At 40.3% G+C, this 16,260-nt stretch overlaps 1 protein-coding gene across 1 annotated transcript; it reads right to left on the reverse strand.

The window, feature by feature from the left end:
- Positions 1-333: 333 nt before the first annotated feature.
- On the reverse strand, positions 334-15,061 carry LOC136692367 (dnaJ homolog subfamily C member 7-like). The gene is made up of 14 exons (XM_066665707.1): positions 14,980-15,061; positions 12,144-12,232; positions 11,836-11,960; positions 11,256-11,369; positions 10,813-10,887; positions 10,397-10,515; positions 9,284-9,437; positions 7,458-7,622; positions 7,089-7,180; positions 6,939-7,012; positions 6,549-6,695; positions 3,815-3,961; positions 3,416-3,481; positions 334-3,289 (listed from the first exon to the last, which is right to left on the reverse strand). The coding sequence occupies exons 1-14, from the start codon at positions 15,048-15,050 to the stop codon at positions 3,252-3,254; spliced, it is 1,476 nt and encodes a 491-aa protein (XP_066521804.1). The 5' UTR covers positions 15,051-15,061; the 3' UTR covers positions 334-3,251.
- Between the last annotated feature and the right edge of the window lie 1,199 nt (positions 15,062-16,260).

The following is a 16,260-nucleotide window of genomic DNA, read 5'->3' on the forward strand; positions in this document are numbered from 1 at the left end:
CATTTCCTCAAGAGGAAGTGTAGAAAACGGTGCCGGAAATGCTGACTGTTGTTCTGCAAATTCATTCTCATTGGCTCCTGTCTCACACCAAACACCCTTATTGGCTCCTGACATTGTGCTCTATCATTAGCTTTGACCAATCAGCCAACACTTCCATTACCTATAATGCAGTTGGATACGCAAAAACAGACAATAGTAGACGATAACCGGCGTACATAAACTTTCTTTACTGACTGCTACATTAGCCTTGCAGCTCCAGTGAAACTAAAGATTCACTAAGGCTTTAACATCAGGATTACAAACACCCTTTTAGAAGATCAAACATCTGCATGAAATAATGTCTGTTGGTGATCAGCTTAGCAATATAAAAAGATCCAGTGCACACCTTTAACACAATAAAAGGCAAACGGATAATCAATACAGAACTTGAGATTTACAGTTTATTGGCAATTCTGACTTTACAAATTGTGACATGTTCAGGTTTTGATAATGTCCAGGTCTGTACGAGGAAATCCTGGTTAAGTTTTCTTCTCTCACTGCAGTCGACCCGGTCAGTTTCCTGCATAGTGGCCATACGAGTTAACACCAGCAACAAAACAATGTTCACAGACGGAGAGGCAAATTGCATATACATATATTCTGGTTCCTTTAAACACAGAAACAAACCAGTCACATATTTCTATCTCCATTTGAACTGTTTTGATGTTTATTTATTTTATTTTTTTTTAAAAAAAGGACCACTGACTGTACTTTCTGCAACACTGTACAATAAATACAAACATATGACAAAAAAATTAAGAATAGTTTAAAAGATCAATTATGAACACAAGCAAACCTTTACATTCCAGTAAAACAAACCAATCAAGTGACACAGGAGCAAAGAACCTATACGTCTGTGAGAGACAGTTTAGAGATCAATTACACAATATGCTAATGTCGCAGACAACAAATGGAAGCTAGCAGCCACAGATTAGCATGTTGGCTAACAGATGAACATTCACTTTCATTCATTATTAGCATCATTAGCATTGCTGCCTGAATCTTTGCTTTATTGTTCACTAAACTGACCTGAGCGTAGCACTATGTACTAGCGACACTTCAATTACAGGGTTTTTCACAATCTAGAGCTTGGAACCAAGTCTAGTTGTGTCTTGTTTTTGAGACGCAGCAAGCAGTCCCAGACAAACTGGACACATCACATTGGTCTGTGTGGTTGTAGTAGCACCAGTGGTTTTATGCCAACTTGCACTCGTTAAAAATGACATTATACACATTACATCCATATAAGATGGCACTACAGAGATACCTATAATCTATATACCTACAATCCATAGGGATCATGAACTGCATGGACATAGTTTATCCCAGAGTAGCCCTGAGTGAGGACAGCTTTGGTAGCAGAGAGGACACTGGGAACTCTATCTGACAAATCTGTAGCATATGGTGGATACACAGATGACCCTTTAACCTCAAAAGAGCTGTAATGGAAGTCAGTAGGCCGTTGCTGAAAAAAAAAAAGTAACCAGAAATGCACTGCTCTTCTTGTTCCTCCAGTGTTGGTGAAGTTGGAAGAGTTTCAAATTTGTGTTATTTAGTCACCTATCAAACATTAAGGCAATGTTCACACAGGTAAAAGCGGCCCTAATCTAAATTTCTCTCAACTGATTTTTTCATAATTCATGGAAAACAATGCTTCAAGCTCATTCACAAAAACAGAGGTTTGTGTCCATTTTCCCTTTGAAATTAAGGGTTAATGTAGGACTGGTGTTTTATTTTGCAGCCTTACCTATTATCGGTTTCAAAAATATAATTTTTTTGTGAAAAACAGTATTACAAAGACTTAATGAAAGATGAAATTATATGAACTTATTCTGAAAAGCAAATGAGGACAGGCGAAACGTCAGTATGGGTGTGTCTTACAAACAGTCTCTCCAAAGGCAACAAAAGGAATTTAATATTTCCCATTCATGTGGCCTTCATAGAGACAAAAAAATATATAGAACTGATAGATTATTAAATGAGCTGCCCTCATTTTTGTTTCTTCCAACTGTTATGATCATTTTACACAAGAATCTGGATTTAACAGATTTTGGACATTTTTAGAAAACAGAACCTTGTACCTAAACAATTTCTAAAAAAAAAAAATGGTGTGGGCAGCACAGACACTCCCACACTGTCCTTCACAGCAGTGTGAAATTAAGAGGAATGTCCAGTAGGACTGTTTTGAAGGTTGGGTGATTCCCAATCTGGCTGTTCTGGTTGCCGCTTATTGAACTTGGGTCAGATTTCACTGTCTCACAAAAAAAAAGAGGCTCAAATCTGTGCTGAAAAAATGAGATTAATCTGGTCGTGGCTGTTCACACAACACTGTTACACATGCAGAAACAGATCAGATTTGGGTCACTTTTACCTGCTGTGTGAACAGCGCTGTTTTCACACCATTCAGCAACTGCCCAATTACTTCTATTATAAAAGCTGTTGAAGCAAATGGGTTGTTGTTTTCTAAGTAAAGGGGACATTTAAAATCACTGTTTTGGTTAATCAACCTGTGATATATATATGTGGCAGACTGAAAATCCTAAGTTACTAAATATTTTCACTCACACTTGCACTGTGCAAGACTCAATACTCCTTAACCAGGTACTAAGAGAGGAGTGCTGCTGCTTGTCACTTGTCAAAATCTACTGAATACGTGTGGCTCAGTGTGTGTCAGGGAGGACGTTAAATGATGTTTACCTCCTTCATTATTTTCAAATCCTTCCTGGTCCATATCTGGTCCTACATTCTCATTTTTTAGTTGTTTTTTTTTTACTTTTTTTTTATGTAAAAAGTATTCAAGCTCCTTTTGAAACATCAGTAATAGATCAGAAAAGAAACCAACCCAAGGAGAAAGCGCTGAGAGGAGGATAAATGCAGGCAGTTACAAACGGCCTGCAGTGAAATGAAGAGTTTAGGGGAATTCTTGGTAATTCTTTCACAGCCCTGGTCCTGGATCACAACGCTCTGCACATTTTAGTGTTTTTCTCTGCTTCAACCCATCAGCTTATTAACAACTTATTAATGAGTTCTAATGTGATTTAGTGAGGAAAGCGGTAAAACGTGCAGGACACAGGGCCTCCAGGACCAGGTAGCACTGACGATGAAAGACATTAGCAGTAGAAATGATAAGAGAAACAGGATGAAGGATTTAAAAAAAAAAAGTTGTCAGACTTCCATCTTGTTCCTGAGCTGACAGAATGCTTTTATCCACTTCAGCCAAACTGGAAAAAGAAATTTCCAGGTCCAGAGTCTAAAGGAGAAAACAGACAAGTGTGAGTACTGTACCGAATTTTCATCAGGTTTGTGGTTGGACGATTTATACAAAGGAGAAAGAGATCTTTTGCTCTTTCTTGCAAACCACTGAATATACACTGACTTGTTTCAAAGGTGAAATTTCCAGGTCCACCAAAGAATGCCTTGAAGATGTCGTTGGCATCAAAATCTGGAGGGCAATATGAAGAAAAGAGTGCAAAAACAAATAAATAAATAATGTTGAACTGTTTTGCTAAAAGAAAAGCAAGACCCAGTAAAATGTGCACTTGATGTTATCCACGTTTCTCTCACTGTACTAATATTTAAACTCCACTGCTGTCCTTTGCATTTCATGAGTCATTTAACAAGGTACTGACCCAAAGAAATGGTCCAGATTTACTTTGAAACAAGTTTTTAATTTAAATAACATTAAAATTATAACAATTGGCTTTGGAGATATATTATATATGTGTACATTTCCTGACTGGTAATTTAGTGTATAAATGTGGACACTGTGACTGACCTCCCATGCCGCCTTCCTCCAGGTCGTGTCCGCTGTCGTAGCGAGATTTCTTCTTTGGGTCTGAGAGCACGGTGAAGGCCTCCCCCACTTCCTTAAACTTCTTCTCTTCCTCCTTCTGCACCTCAGTACTCGCTCCGCTGTGTCGATCTGAAATAGAGATCTGAATTGTCTCATGCGAATCTTGTCTAGGAACTTGGTGGGTATATCAGCGATGTGCAAACTGCAAACTTACATTCACTGTAACATTGGGACAGCAATAATTTTGAAATGTGAGACCTGATCAGATTAGATATCGTTAATACTCAAATATGATTTTGTTGAAAGTAGGGCTGGGGAATTAATCGAAATTGGCTATTTTTAATACACTGTGTGTTCACATACGGTCCCTTTAAAAACACGCTACCATGCTATAGTCACGTGATTCTGCCCCCTATCTGTTACCTAAACACTGAGGCCTACCGAGCGACTCGAGCAGCTCATATTATAGAAAAACACAGCGTCTGTGGTATGGACGTGCTGTGTTTTGACTAAAAGAAGTCAAATGTAAAGAGGAGAAAAAAAAACGTTTTAGCCAAAGCACAATCACACACCAAATATAAACAGTGCTCACAAAACAAAAGAGGAACAAGCTCCCGGCAACATTAGAAAAATATCCCAGCTTTAACACTGGAGCATATTTACAGCACAAGCCTCGTCACTGAACTATGAGTCAAAAACACAAAAACTAAATAATCGTTCATTAATCGTATTTGTGGTAAAATGTACAATTAATTGTGATATTGATTTGTGCTCATATTTGTGCCCAGTGCTAGTACAAAGTATATACACACTTTTTAAAGGTAATAAATTAGAGGAAAAAAACAGATCTGTTGCGAGGTTAGACATTTACACACACAATTATTCCCTAATGTTAGTGATGTTTAAAAGGGGATTCGTTTGACAGCACCTTGTGTAGGCAAAAAAAGACAGTTATGTAGTCAATCTATAATCCAATAAATAATATTATTGCCATTTTATGCCATTGACGGTAATGTAATACCATAACAAAGCAATTACACCCCTTTAAAAAGCAAAGAACATTTAACAAAACTTTATTTTAATTAGATATCATATTCAGTCATTGGAATTGGAGAAAAAAAAACGTTGAAATATCCTAAATAAGTAAAAGTGCAGATAAATTAAAGCCACTTTCTCAAACAAATGCAGAATAAAGACACCAGAGAAGAGAACAACTCAAGTGGCTAAAACATTAGTGACGTAAATTCTTACGTAAACAAACAAGTATAAAACACAAATGGACAACACAGATGTCTGCAAGAGTGATTATTATATTGCATTATAAGTCAGTAATGTAATTACAGAGACAGGCTTAGCAGTGTGTCCTGAATATTTCCCCTCTATAGCTATGTCAGTGTACTGTGTGTCCTTGTTACTGCAAGGTTTGTTGAGCAGTATATAAAACACCTAAACAAACTAACAGAACATATTTTGGCTTCTGACTCACTTCTGAGTCACATAAATGGGCTTCTGAGTCACGTGATTCCGATGATGCGCAAAATCCAGATGGAGGGCAAGAAGTGAAAAACAGAACGTGGAGATGGAGGCGAGGAGCCTGTATTGGTTTGGTTTAGACGATATTACAAACAGAAAAATCACAGCATATGATGGAAGCGAGGTTTCATGTTTCTGAGAGTGATTTTAGCTGTAAGATTAGCTGCTGTCGAGGCAGTATAAAAACTTCTTGTTCTCTAGACATCCTCTTACTCTAACACTTATGAAACCTCACAAAAAATACTTGTTTTTAGCAGTTTGATCGACCTCGCTAATAAAGTGCTCCACAACGATGTCATGTGGTTCTCTTTTTAATGTCCTGCGGATTAACAGAGCAAAGAACAATCAGCGCTGTGAGGCGTTCGCGTTAATGCTATGGTTGTTTACTTAAAAGGAACTCTAAGAAAGATTTGTTTTTATAACTCCTGGGGCTCCCCCTGGTGTAATTCATTTTTACAGCACTGCACTGAAATCTATGGGGTTGGGGTGTGGTTTTCCTACCCTCCTCCAAAAGTTACATAGTGCAGTTTCTGCAGCGCTGAGCTCAGAGTAGCAACAACAAAAGCCCCGTTCTCACTCTTACATATCAGTGAAGCTTCACAATGATTATGAAGCTGTAATTTTAAAGCCAAAATATTACGTAGCATTCCTTTAAGGAAATATTATGTTTTAAGTCCATCACCGGTGGACACCAACAGAACTGAGTAAAACAAAATAGTCGCAGACGCACAATCATGTCAGCAGGCACCTTTTACAGAGTTCTGGTGGTGCTGTGGCTGTACGCTTGTCATAGATTTAAAACCAAATCTACATGAAAAAAAAACACAACTAAATTCCAGCAAGTTGCTTCTGAACAGGAGGATGCGTTTGGCCTCGTCCTGGGCGGCTCACAAGCTGTTTCCGCTGTGGTTTTCAGTCAAATTCTTGTATTGTTTTCCCTCACGAACCACAGCTTTTGGTACAAGCTACTCTTGGTTTATCATCTGAAAAGATTGAGTGACTGTAAACAACATAAACCACGGGCTTTATCAGAGCGTGTCGTAGAGCTCCCTGTGTATAAAATCACTTCCTGCCCTCCATCTGCAGTTCACACAGTCATTTGCAAACAGCCTTTTTGAACATCCTGAGAGTGACTGGCTGGGAGTTTGAGTCTGTGTGTACAGCACGTGTCAGTGTGTTTCACCTGGGTGGTGCATGAGGGCACGTTTGCGGTAGGCCTTCTTTATCTCATCCTCTGTGGCATCCTTTCCAACCCCAAGGACCTTGTAGTAGTCTTTTCTTTTGCTTTTCTTAAGCTCTAACTGGGCATTCTTCAACAGATTTTTATGTTCTGAAACAGACAGATGGACACTTTTACAGAAAAGCTCAGACAAGCTTCTCTGGTGTTCCTTCCTAACCGTAGTTAAACTGCATGGGTTTATGTTCTTTCGAAACCACGGTAACCCACTTGAGGTTGTGTATTAGTGATTTTACTTTCCTTCATATCACTCCTAATACACAAACTGTGTTAAAACCACTAACTCAGATTCTACACTGGATAGCTACCTAATTTACCACTAAATCACTGTTTTACCTTTTGTCTTTTCTGTGTGGTAGACTTTCTCGTAGTCCCGAACAGCTTCTTCATACTGCTCCAAGTCCATGTAACTACAAAACACACACAAGCGTCAGCACATTGTTGCTATGGAGTATAAACTGCAGCTCAGGAGAAACTGCATCTCACCACTGGGCTCTCCTCAGGTAGGCTTTAATGTAGGTATCGTCCAGTTTGATGGCACTGCTGCAGTCCTCGATGGCCTGCTCTAGTTTATTCAGCTGGGAAAAGAGAGGAACACCTGTTTACAAATTATTCCAAACTTTTTGAGTGACTCCACTGCTTTCGTCTTTCAACAAACGTAACATATATACTCATATATATCATATATATATATATATATATATATATATATATATATATATATATATATATATATATATATATATATATAACTCATACTCTACATTTTCTAAAAAGCTTGGAATGTGGTTGGAATGTGCCTGCAGCGAGTCAGTGATTAGAAAGCCACCAGAATGATCAGAGTGGTTCACAAACCTTGGCTCCAGCGGTGGCTCTGTTGCAGTAGAGTTTGGCGTTGGTCTTGATGTTGTTGGGGTCTATGGTCAAAGCTTCTGTGTACAGCTGATATGCAGCATCATAGTCACGGTCCTTAAAAGCGGTATTGCCCTCTTCTTTCTTCGCCCTCAGGGCTTTAGCATTCTGAACGACAGGGAAATATTAATTAAAGAAGCTTGAAACATGTCTTAGGAGGTCAACGTAATGAGAAAATGTCTAACAACCCTGCTTCATATACAGTACATTTACATATTTTATTTTTCAGAATAACAACTTTCTTTAAGGAGAATAAGCAAATGAGTAAATTGCACTTTGATTACTACACTCCCAGTAAATGTTGCAACCATTTATTTATTCAGACATTTTGATTTTGCATATTATCTTTCATTAAAAGTTACACCACTCTCCAAAAGTTGGCAGACATTACTTATTATATAATAATGCACCCACTGAGGACACAGATGTTAAACTGTCAATAGAACAGTACACTCCGAGACAGCTGCTTGATTTTAAAAGGTATGTTTGATGAGCGAGGCGGCGCAGCAGGTCGCAGTCACACAGCTCCAAGGACCTGGAGGGTGTGGGTTTGAGTCCCGCTCAAGGTGACTGTCTGTGAGGAGTGTGGCGTGTTCTCCCTGTGTCCGCGTGGGTTTCCTCCGGGTGACTGTCTGTGAGGAGTGTGGTGTGTTCCTCCTGTGTCCGCGTGGGATTCCTCCGGGTGACTGTCTGTGAGGAGTGTGGTGTGTTCTCCCTGTGTCCGCGTGGGATTCCTCCGGGTGACTGTCTGTGAGGAGTGTGGTGTGTTCCTCCTGTGTCCGCGTGGGATTCCTCCGGGTGACTGTCTGTGAGGAGTGTGGTGTGTTCCTCCTGTGTCCGCGTGGGATTCCTCCGGGTGACTGTCTGTGAGGAGTGTGGTGTGTTCCTCCTGTGTCCGCGTGGGATTCCTCCAGGTGACTGTCTGTGAGGAGTGTGGTGTGTTCCTCCTGTGTCTGTGTGGGATTCCTCCGGGTGACTGTCTGTGAGGAGTGTGGTGTGTTCTCCCTGTGTCTGCGTGGGTTTCATCCGGGTGACTGTCTGTGAGGAGTGTGGTGTGTTCCTCCTGTGTCCGTGTGACTGCCTGTGAGGAGTGTGGTGTGTTCTCTCTGTGTCTGCGTGGGTTTCCTCCAGGTGACTGTCTGTGAGGAGTGTGGTGTGTTCTCCCTGTGTCTGCGTGGGTTTCCTCCAGGTGACTGTCTGTGAGGAGTGTGGTGTGTTCTCCCTGTGTCCGCGTGGGTTTCCTCCGGGTGACTGTCTGTGAGGAGTGTGGTGTGTTCCTCCTGTGTCCGCGTGGGATTCCTCTGGGTGACTGCCTGTGAGGAGTGTGGTGTGTTCTCTCTGTGTCTGCGTGGGTTTCCTCCAGGTGACTGTCTGTGAGGAGTGTGGTGTGTTCTCCCTGTGTCTGCGTGGGTTTCCTCCGGTTGACTGTCTGTGAGGAGTGTGGTGTGTTCGCCCTGTGTCCGCGTGGGTTTCCTCCGGGTGCTCCGGTTTCCTCTCACAGTCCAAAAACACACATTGGTAGGTGGATTGGCGACACAAAAGTGTCCGTAGGTGTAAGTGAATGTGTGAGTCTGTGTCACCCTGTGAAGGACTGGCTCCCCCTCCAGGGTGTGTTCCTGCCTTGTGCCCAGCGATTTCGGGTAGGCTCTGGACCCAACGCGACCCTGAACTGGATAAGCACTTACAGACAATGAATGAATGTTTTTCCACCAACATTTCTCCAAATAATGTAAGTTAGTGATAATATTGCTAGAAGGAAAATAACTCACTCTGCACGCTAGGCGAGCTTTCTCGTGGTCAGGTGCCATGCGCAGGGCCTGGACAAAGAACTGGACGGCTTTGTCGATGCAGTCTTCATAATAAAGACACAGTCCTCGCACATAGAGGGCATCTGCATTAGTGGAGTCCATCCTCAGAATATCACTAAGGAATAATGGGGAAACGTGTGAGATACAAGCATAAAGAGACAGAGACATAAGTGTAAAGCTCTTCTAAAATATCACAGGAGTAAAAACGAGCCTTGTTTTTAAATTGTCTTTAAATCTAAACTTTTATTAAGTACACCTGCTGGCTACAGATAAACATCAAAAAACTGAAAAGTAGAAACCTTGATTTACAGCCTGAACTTAAATTAGTACGGATAACGCTAGCTTCATACACTCCTGCTCATGTTCACATTGATCCCCTTTGTGCTTAATTACTAATTAATACCTGGGTACAAGAGCATGCCTTAAATGAACTAAAGTACACTTGAGAAAATAACACAAAATGTAGTACTTAAAGGAAGATAACATTTGGGTTTTTGCTCTTGGGGCTCCACCTAGTGTAATTCATATTTACAACACTGTACTGAAAACAATGGGGAGGGGGTGGTTTCCTACCCTCCTCCAACAGTTACATAGCGCAGTTTTTGCAGTGCTGAGCCCATAGTAGCAACAACAGTGGCTCTATTTTCCGCAATACAGGTCGGTGGAGCATCACAAAAATTTTGAAGCTGTAATTTGACAGTACATATATTACATAGTGTTCCTTTAATGCCTCTTAACATGCAACAACTAGTCATTGTACAATGTACAACACAATGTGTCTTTCACATTTAACCTGTGAACAGGCAGTGAACACACACTAGTGCACAGTGAACACACACCAGCAGTGGCAGGCTGCCACCCCCTATGCAAAGGGAGCAGATGCGGGTTAGGTGCCTTGCTTGAGGGAGGAGGACAGTGCTGTTCCTTCACTCCCACCAGCCCCAAATTTCCTGCCGGTCATGGGGATCGACCCAGCAATATTTTGGTCCCAAACATGCTCATCTAACCATTACTTGATCACAGCAACTAAATACATTTACTCTGTTACAGTTCTATATGGAGTAAGAGGAGTACCTTGCCACAGACTGGGCTTCGGGGTACCTCCCCAGCAGAGCCAAACACTCGGCCTTCAAAATCTTGTATTTGTGACAGGCGCCAGCGAACTCTAGAGCCCGATCCATGCAGAAGACCACCTACGCCCCACAAGACACAGTTGATTTTTAACAACACACATTCGAAACAAACCTCTGGTTAGAACTGGTCTAGAGGAACATACACTGAAATCAATAAAATTAGCTACAGATGATGACTGGTTACTGAATCTAATGACAGGGCTAAATAAAAAATTAATGAACAAAGGAAAAACGTCTGAGAAGAAGAGACTATGATGTCACAATCAACAATGCTAATTAGTGGCTGTTCCTATATATCTGTCATTAAGGCAAGATTCATTTCCTCTCTGATCAGCTCCTTCAAAAAAGCTTCTGTACCTTTCGGAAGTCCCTCTTATCAAATCCAAACTCAGCCATCTTCTCATACTCCAACACAGCTGCTGCATTCTTGTGCTGGAAGAACACAAAAACAAAGGCTGTCAGAAATAAAACGTATCAACAAAGCTCTTTGTGTTTCATCTAAGTGAAGCTTCATTGGCAGCAGTATGTCAAAACATTACATTAAAAAATATAAATGCATTGTACATGTATACGATGAAGCGTAGACACAATGTAAGCTTCCAGATCACTATTCTTGTTAGATAGTGGACATACATGTATCCATTTGTATAGATATGGTTTCATTACTGTAGTACAGCAGACTCAATACAGTGATCTTGTAGCTGCACTGCAAACTTCAGACACCAAACAGATTTGACTACAGTTGTTAGGAAAACTCTGTAAATAAATTATAGGCCATTATACTTGTTTTGAAATGGTACCTCCTGTAAGGCCTGGGCATTCGTAGGATCCAGTTCCAGAACTTTCTGGAAGCAGCGACTGGCAGCCATGGCATTTCCTAATGACAAGTGACACTTCCCTTCTCTAAGATGTCCCTGGAAAATTGAGGCACCACAAGATATACATTTAAAAATGTAAATAAATATATAAAATTATAGGATAACAAGCCCAATCAGAGTTATGAGTAATATTTAGAAAACCTCAATGAAGTGTTCTTAATATGTTATCGGTGATGAGAATCACAATTTGCCAGATAGGAATTCTCAGAAAAGCCATATGTTTAAAACAGTAAGTCACATCAAATAAGAGAAAGAACTTTACGAATGCATTCAGCATTTCACTTTCACCAACTGTGCCAATGATCAAACTTTACGATAACAAATCTGGCACCGTCCAAGCTTTATTAAAAAAAGAAAAAGAAAAATCTACGCAGACAATAAAAACCTCAAACAGTTAGGGTACCCTCACAGAAGAAGCTATTGCAAAAGAACTCCAAAATAGTGCACTATACAGTGAACAGGGAACAGTTTCAGGCAAAGCAGAAGAATATTTTCTTCGTACCTTCATAAAGCAGTCATCTAGTCGAACAGACTGCTGAGAGTCCTCCAGTGCCTCTCGGAAACGATTCAGCATCATCAGGGTGGCTGCACGGTTACCGTAATAGCTGGCATTCTTAGGGCATGCATCTGTGAAAACAGCAAACAGCTTTTTTTGTAATTCAAGTAGAGTATAATTTGCAAACACAGAAAAGACAGCAGTAACAATTTAATTTATTTTGCTAGCCGAGTGCATGAGGTTTTGACCCCTGGTCGCCACTGGTAACTTCATTAAAACTGTTGAATGAAAAGCAGTTTTCACAGAGCACTTACCAATGGCCTTTGTGTAGTAGTTGAAGGCTTCTGAGTATTCTTTCTTAATGTAGAGTGCATTTCCCTTCTCTTTGAAAATTTCAGCCTCCCTATTAACCAGAGGACAAAACAGGCATATTTTCTGTTAAGTCATCGGACAGCTCAAACGAAGCCTCTTCATAATAAGTGCAGCATATGTTGCATGTTTGTTGCAATAGGGTAGAGCTTGTACAAGCTTTGACTAATGAACGTATTCACTCCACAGGCAAAGCAAACGATTATTTTTAAGTGAACAAAATGATTTTTGTACATAGGCAAAATATTCCAGTCCTGATTTGAGGATTTCTGGATGAAAGCTGCAAAAAGGGAGATTGATCTAAAAGTACAACGCATTCATGCCCCGTCCCAGTCCATCTTCCATCTAACAACCCCCAAATCTGCCAAAAGCAGATTAAAAAAGGAACTGTGAAATAATGGTCAAAGAAACATCTGCAATGAAAGACTGTAAGCCAAGCTAGTGAACCACCAGGTCTAGTGCCCAGACAGAATACTGATGCTGTTATTAGATCATGCCTTTCTAACCAGAGTACACATCTCTAAAAACCGTTCTGAAGACTTAGAAAGAACAGATACTTCAGACCTGTCAATGGATTTCCTCCGGACACTTCGGTAAAACGGCATGACCAAAGGTACGCAGAACGCTGCGGTCCAGAGAGACGATGCCAGGCTGGAGCCGTGGGCAGTGATAAAACAAGAATGACCACCACAAACACTTTCTCTCAGACAAATGCAATGGGTCAGTGAAATGGGTCATTTAGTCTGAGGATTTCCACGGCTTAATGTTAGTAGGTCATGGTCTGGCACTGTGGTGGTCGGGATTACAACCTTTTTGGACACTGGGAGTTTTTTGGGTCATTTTGTTCGCACTTATATTTGAATTCATTATCGAAGATTTATTTAACTGCAGCACAATCTTATTAACGTTATTTTAATAAGCCTAGCTTTGTGATTTTACCTTGTAAAGCAGCCTAAGCTGACGCTTATTATTATTTATTTATAATTTTCCAGTCAAATATGTAATGCTTTATGTTCAGGCTGATGGGTCCCTTTATTTACCCAGTGTGTGGTATCACGTAGAAAAACAAAACTGTTTCTTTTATTTTGTACTTGTACTATGTCAAATAGCACTTCAGCTTCATAATCAAAGACGCTACATCTCTCATTTATCCACGTTTATCGCAGTATTTTGTAAGAAGTGTGGATAGTAGGCGCTCTATGCCGTTAGCCGTGTTATCATGTTTAGCTTGTGTGCTAGAGTGAGGTACCACTCGTGAACGAGTCGGTTCTTTGAATCGGCTGTTTCGCTTGAACCTTGGGAGTCAAATCCCACTGAAGATGCGATTTATTGGTGTAAAGCAACTGCATTTTATATTTAGTTAATTTTTTTTATATTTACATTTTCATTAAATTCGATATTCTTGTTAAATTCTAAATAACACACAGTGGATGCAACCTGATTTTTGTTAAATTTCACACCTTGTTTTGACAAAATGTTTGTTTCAGTCAGAGATTTTTGGAAAACAGAAAGAAGTGCATGCAGTTTACTATCTCACACAAGAGCTTAACCTTTATAATGACTACTTTTGTGTATAATTTCAGATATTAACCAAGTGTGAATCAGTTATGAGCAATGTCTACAATCTTTTGGACAAAGACGACTGGTCAGTGAGTTTTCGTAACCGATGTAAAATGTTTTCATTACTTCATTGTCTGAAAAAACACACTCACACTTGTCAACAGATTCACACAGCTGCACCCACCAGCATGTGTTTGGACTGTGGAAGGAAGGAAACCCACGCAGACACAAGGAGAACACACCACACTCCTCACAGTGACTTGAGGCTGAGATTGAAGCCACAACCCCAAGAACCTGAAGCTGTTTGACTCCAACACTACCTGCAGCACACTGTAACCTGGGCGTGATGGGTTAATATCATAATTTGATAGATCCTGAAGGTTTAACCTGTGATTCTTGAGGGGTTTCGAACAGAATTTTAAAAAGGTTGTGAAAATATTGTAAAGGTACTACTGGATTACCAGTTGGTTTTCTAATGAGATTTAAAGTACAGAAAGGCAATTCCCTTTAAGTAAAACACTATCAAATGTTATGATGGTCATTAACTGAAGGAAATGTTATATTAACGTATATTTATAATTAAATGCTACATAGTTTTGAGTTGATTCGTTTTTTGGCATAGAATTAAAAAAAAAGATGATCCGTTTGGTAAACGGAGTCGATTCTGTTAGATTGAGCCGAGCACTAGTTCGGGCCACAGAAGACACTAGAAACCGGTGTAAGAATTCGAGCTATTTAAGGTCGTATTTTGAGGAGATAAACACTTCAAAACATTCGGTACGTTTAGCTGGGCTCGTTTAGTGACCAATAATTTAACCACCACCTCAGATAAATAGCCGTTCCTCCTTAAACGAATCAGTTAATGTAGACTACGGTTGTGTCGACTGCATTATTTAAGGTGGAACGGAAGACTCGAATACCAAGCTTCCTGGCTGGCAGGCAAATCATACGTTAACCCACGGCATTAAAAGCCACAGTACAATAAAAATAGACCCCGGAGGCGACAATAAGGCGAAATGGTTAAAGGCGAGTGAAGGGTGAACTGCGGCAGTCAGACAAGGCCACAACACGACTCCCGAGTGAGAGTTACTGCCCTCGCCACGCTGATGAAAACACACCAACATTAACAGTAGCCCCTCAGGGCTAAAGCCTGCCAGGACTGCTTTATCATGAATAATACATATCAGTGTAAAAGTGAAGTTTGTTCAAGGGTTAGTTCACCTCTCCAGATCCTCCGGTGTTGATATTATACTCTCCGGCTCCACCGGCATATCACAGTCCACAGCTGCCATCTTCTCCTTCCACAGGGTTAAAAAAAAACAAAAAAAAAAAACGAGAACGTCACAAGAAAACGGCGAGGTGCGCCGTGACGTCATCCGCGTGGACATGTACATGATGTCATACAGATGTAGTAGACGGCTATGACATACATTTGAGGTCAAAACCCTCTAGAATTGTAAAATGATTAACATGTCCACACATACATTAATTACGTGTACAAAACTCACCTGTGTTCACATCTACCAATCACTAAAACCATATCTATGAGTTTATAGGTCATATTTATGTGATGTTTCATTCTATTAGCTTCTGGTTGGGACACAGTAGCAATAGTGAGCAATGGTGGATGACAGATATTTTGGCGACGTAACCCTTGTTGCCCACAATTTGAGTCTGAGCTCATTGAAAAACTGGGCTGTCCTGCAGGTAAATACAGCATTGTGGTGGTGTTCATGTGCACTAGCCTCATAATTTACAGCGAGGAAATGTAGACATTACTGCATTTTTTTCTGGAATAACTGTGGTATGAAAAGTTGCTTACACTGGTCTAATCTAATAAGTGATTGTAGGTATCTGGCAATGCTACCTACATAAATCTCCCAGCACTGGACTCTAGAGCAGCAGGACTGTGTTCTTTAGAGTAATAGAGCTTTTGGTTGGAAGATTGGTGTTTGCTGGTGAGCTGAAAGCAAAATACTACAAGAGTTTTATAATGTTGACAACTGTTGGATTCTTGAAATTCTGCAAGTTTCCTTATATGAAGTTTTTTTTGTCTTTAAATTCCCTGAATAAGTATTCCTGAGGTAAACTAACTAGTTTGTGTGTCATTGCCAATGCCTGTTTTTTTAATCCAGCCCACCTGGAACATCCCAGTTCATTTTGAAATAATGCCCATGATGTCACAGTGTCTAATAAATATTCATAAGCACTTTCTGGTCAGAGTCAGAAACAAACAAACCGTATATGTCAGCGTTCATATGTCAAGTTATTTTTCGCCATGTGCATTGACAGCAGATTTAAAATCTTTACACTCACACCATCTGCTAAGCCTCATAGTAACAGACCCATTACTGGCTAAATCCTCTGAGGTATGTAGACACACACACACACAGGTCTTTTTTATTTTACACACAGTTCATATCTGTAATTTTTGGAATATTTTGAAATGATAATAAAGTTACTTGCAGTCTACTACAATGGCCTCTTTCCACTGCAGGGCTT

Source organism: Hoplias malabaricus, chromosome 3, assembly GCF_029633855.1.
Source record: "Hoplias malabaricus isolate fHopMal1 chromosome 3, fHopMal1.hap1, whole genome shotgun sequence".
NCBI lineage: Eukaryota > Metazoa > Chordata > Actinopteri > Characiformes > Erythrinidae > Hoplias > Hoplias malabaricus.

Excerpts from the sequence above, each read along its gene's own strand:
- LOC136692367 (XM_066665707.1), bottom strand. The coding sequence starts at position 15,050 with ATGGCAGCTGTGGACTGTGATATGCCGGTGGAGCCGGAGAGTATAATA. Across the intron at positions 12,233-14,979 it reads ACACCGGAGGATCTGGAGAG|GGAGGCTGAAATTTTCAAAG; the intron begins GTGAACTAACCC and ends TCTGGTTAATAG. Across the intron at positions 10,888-11,255 it reads ATGCCCAGGCCTTACAGGAG|CACAAGAATGCAGCAGCTGT; the intron begins GTACCATTTCAA and ends GTGTTCTTCCAG.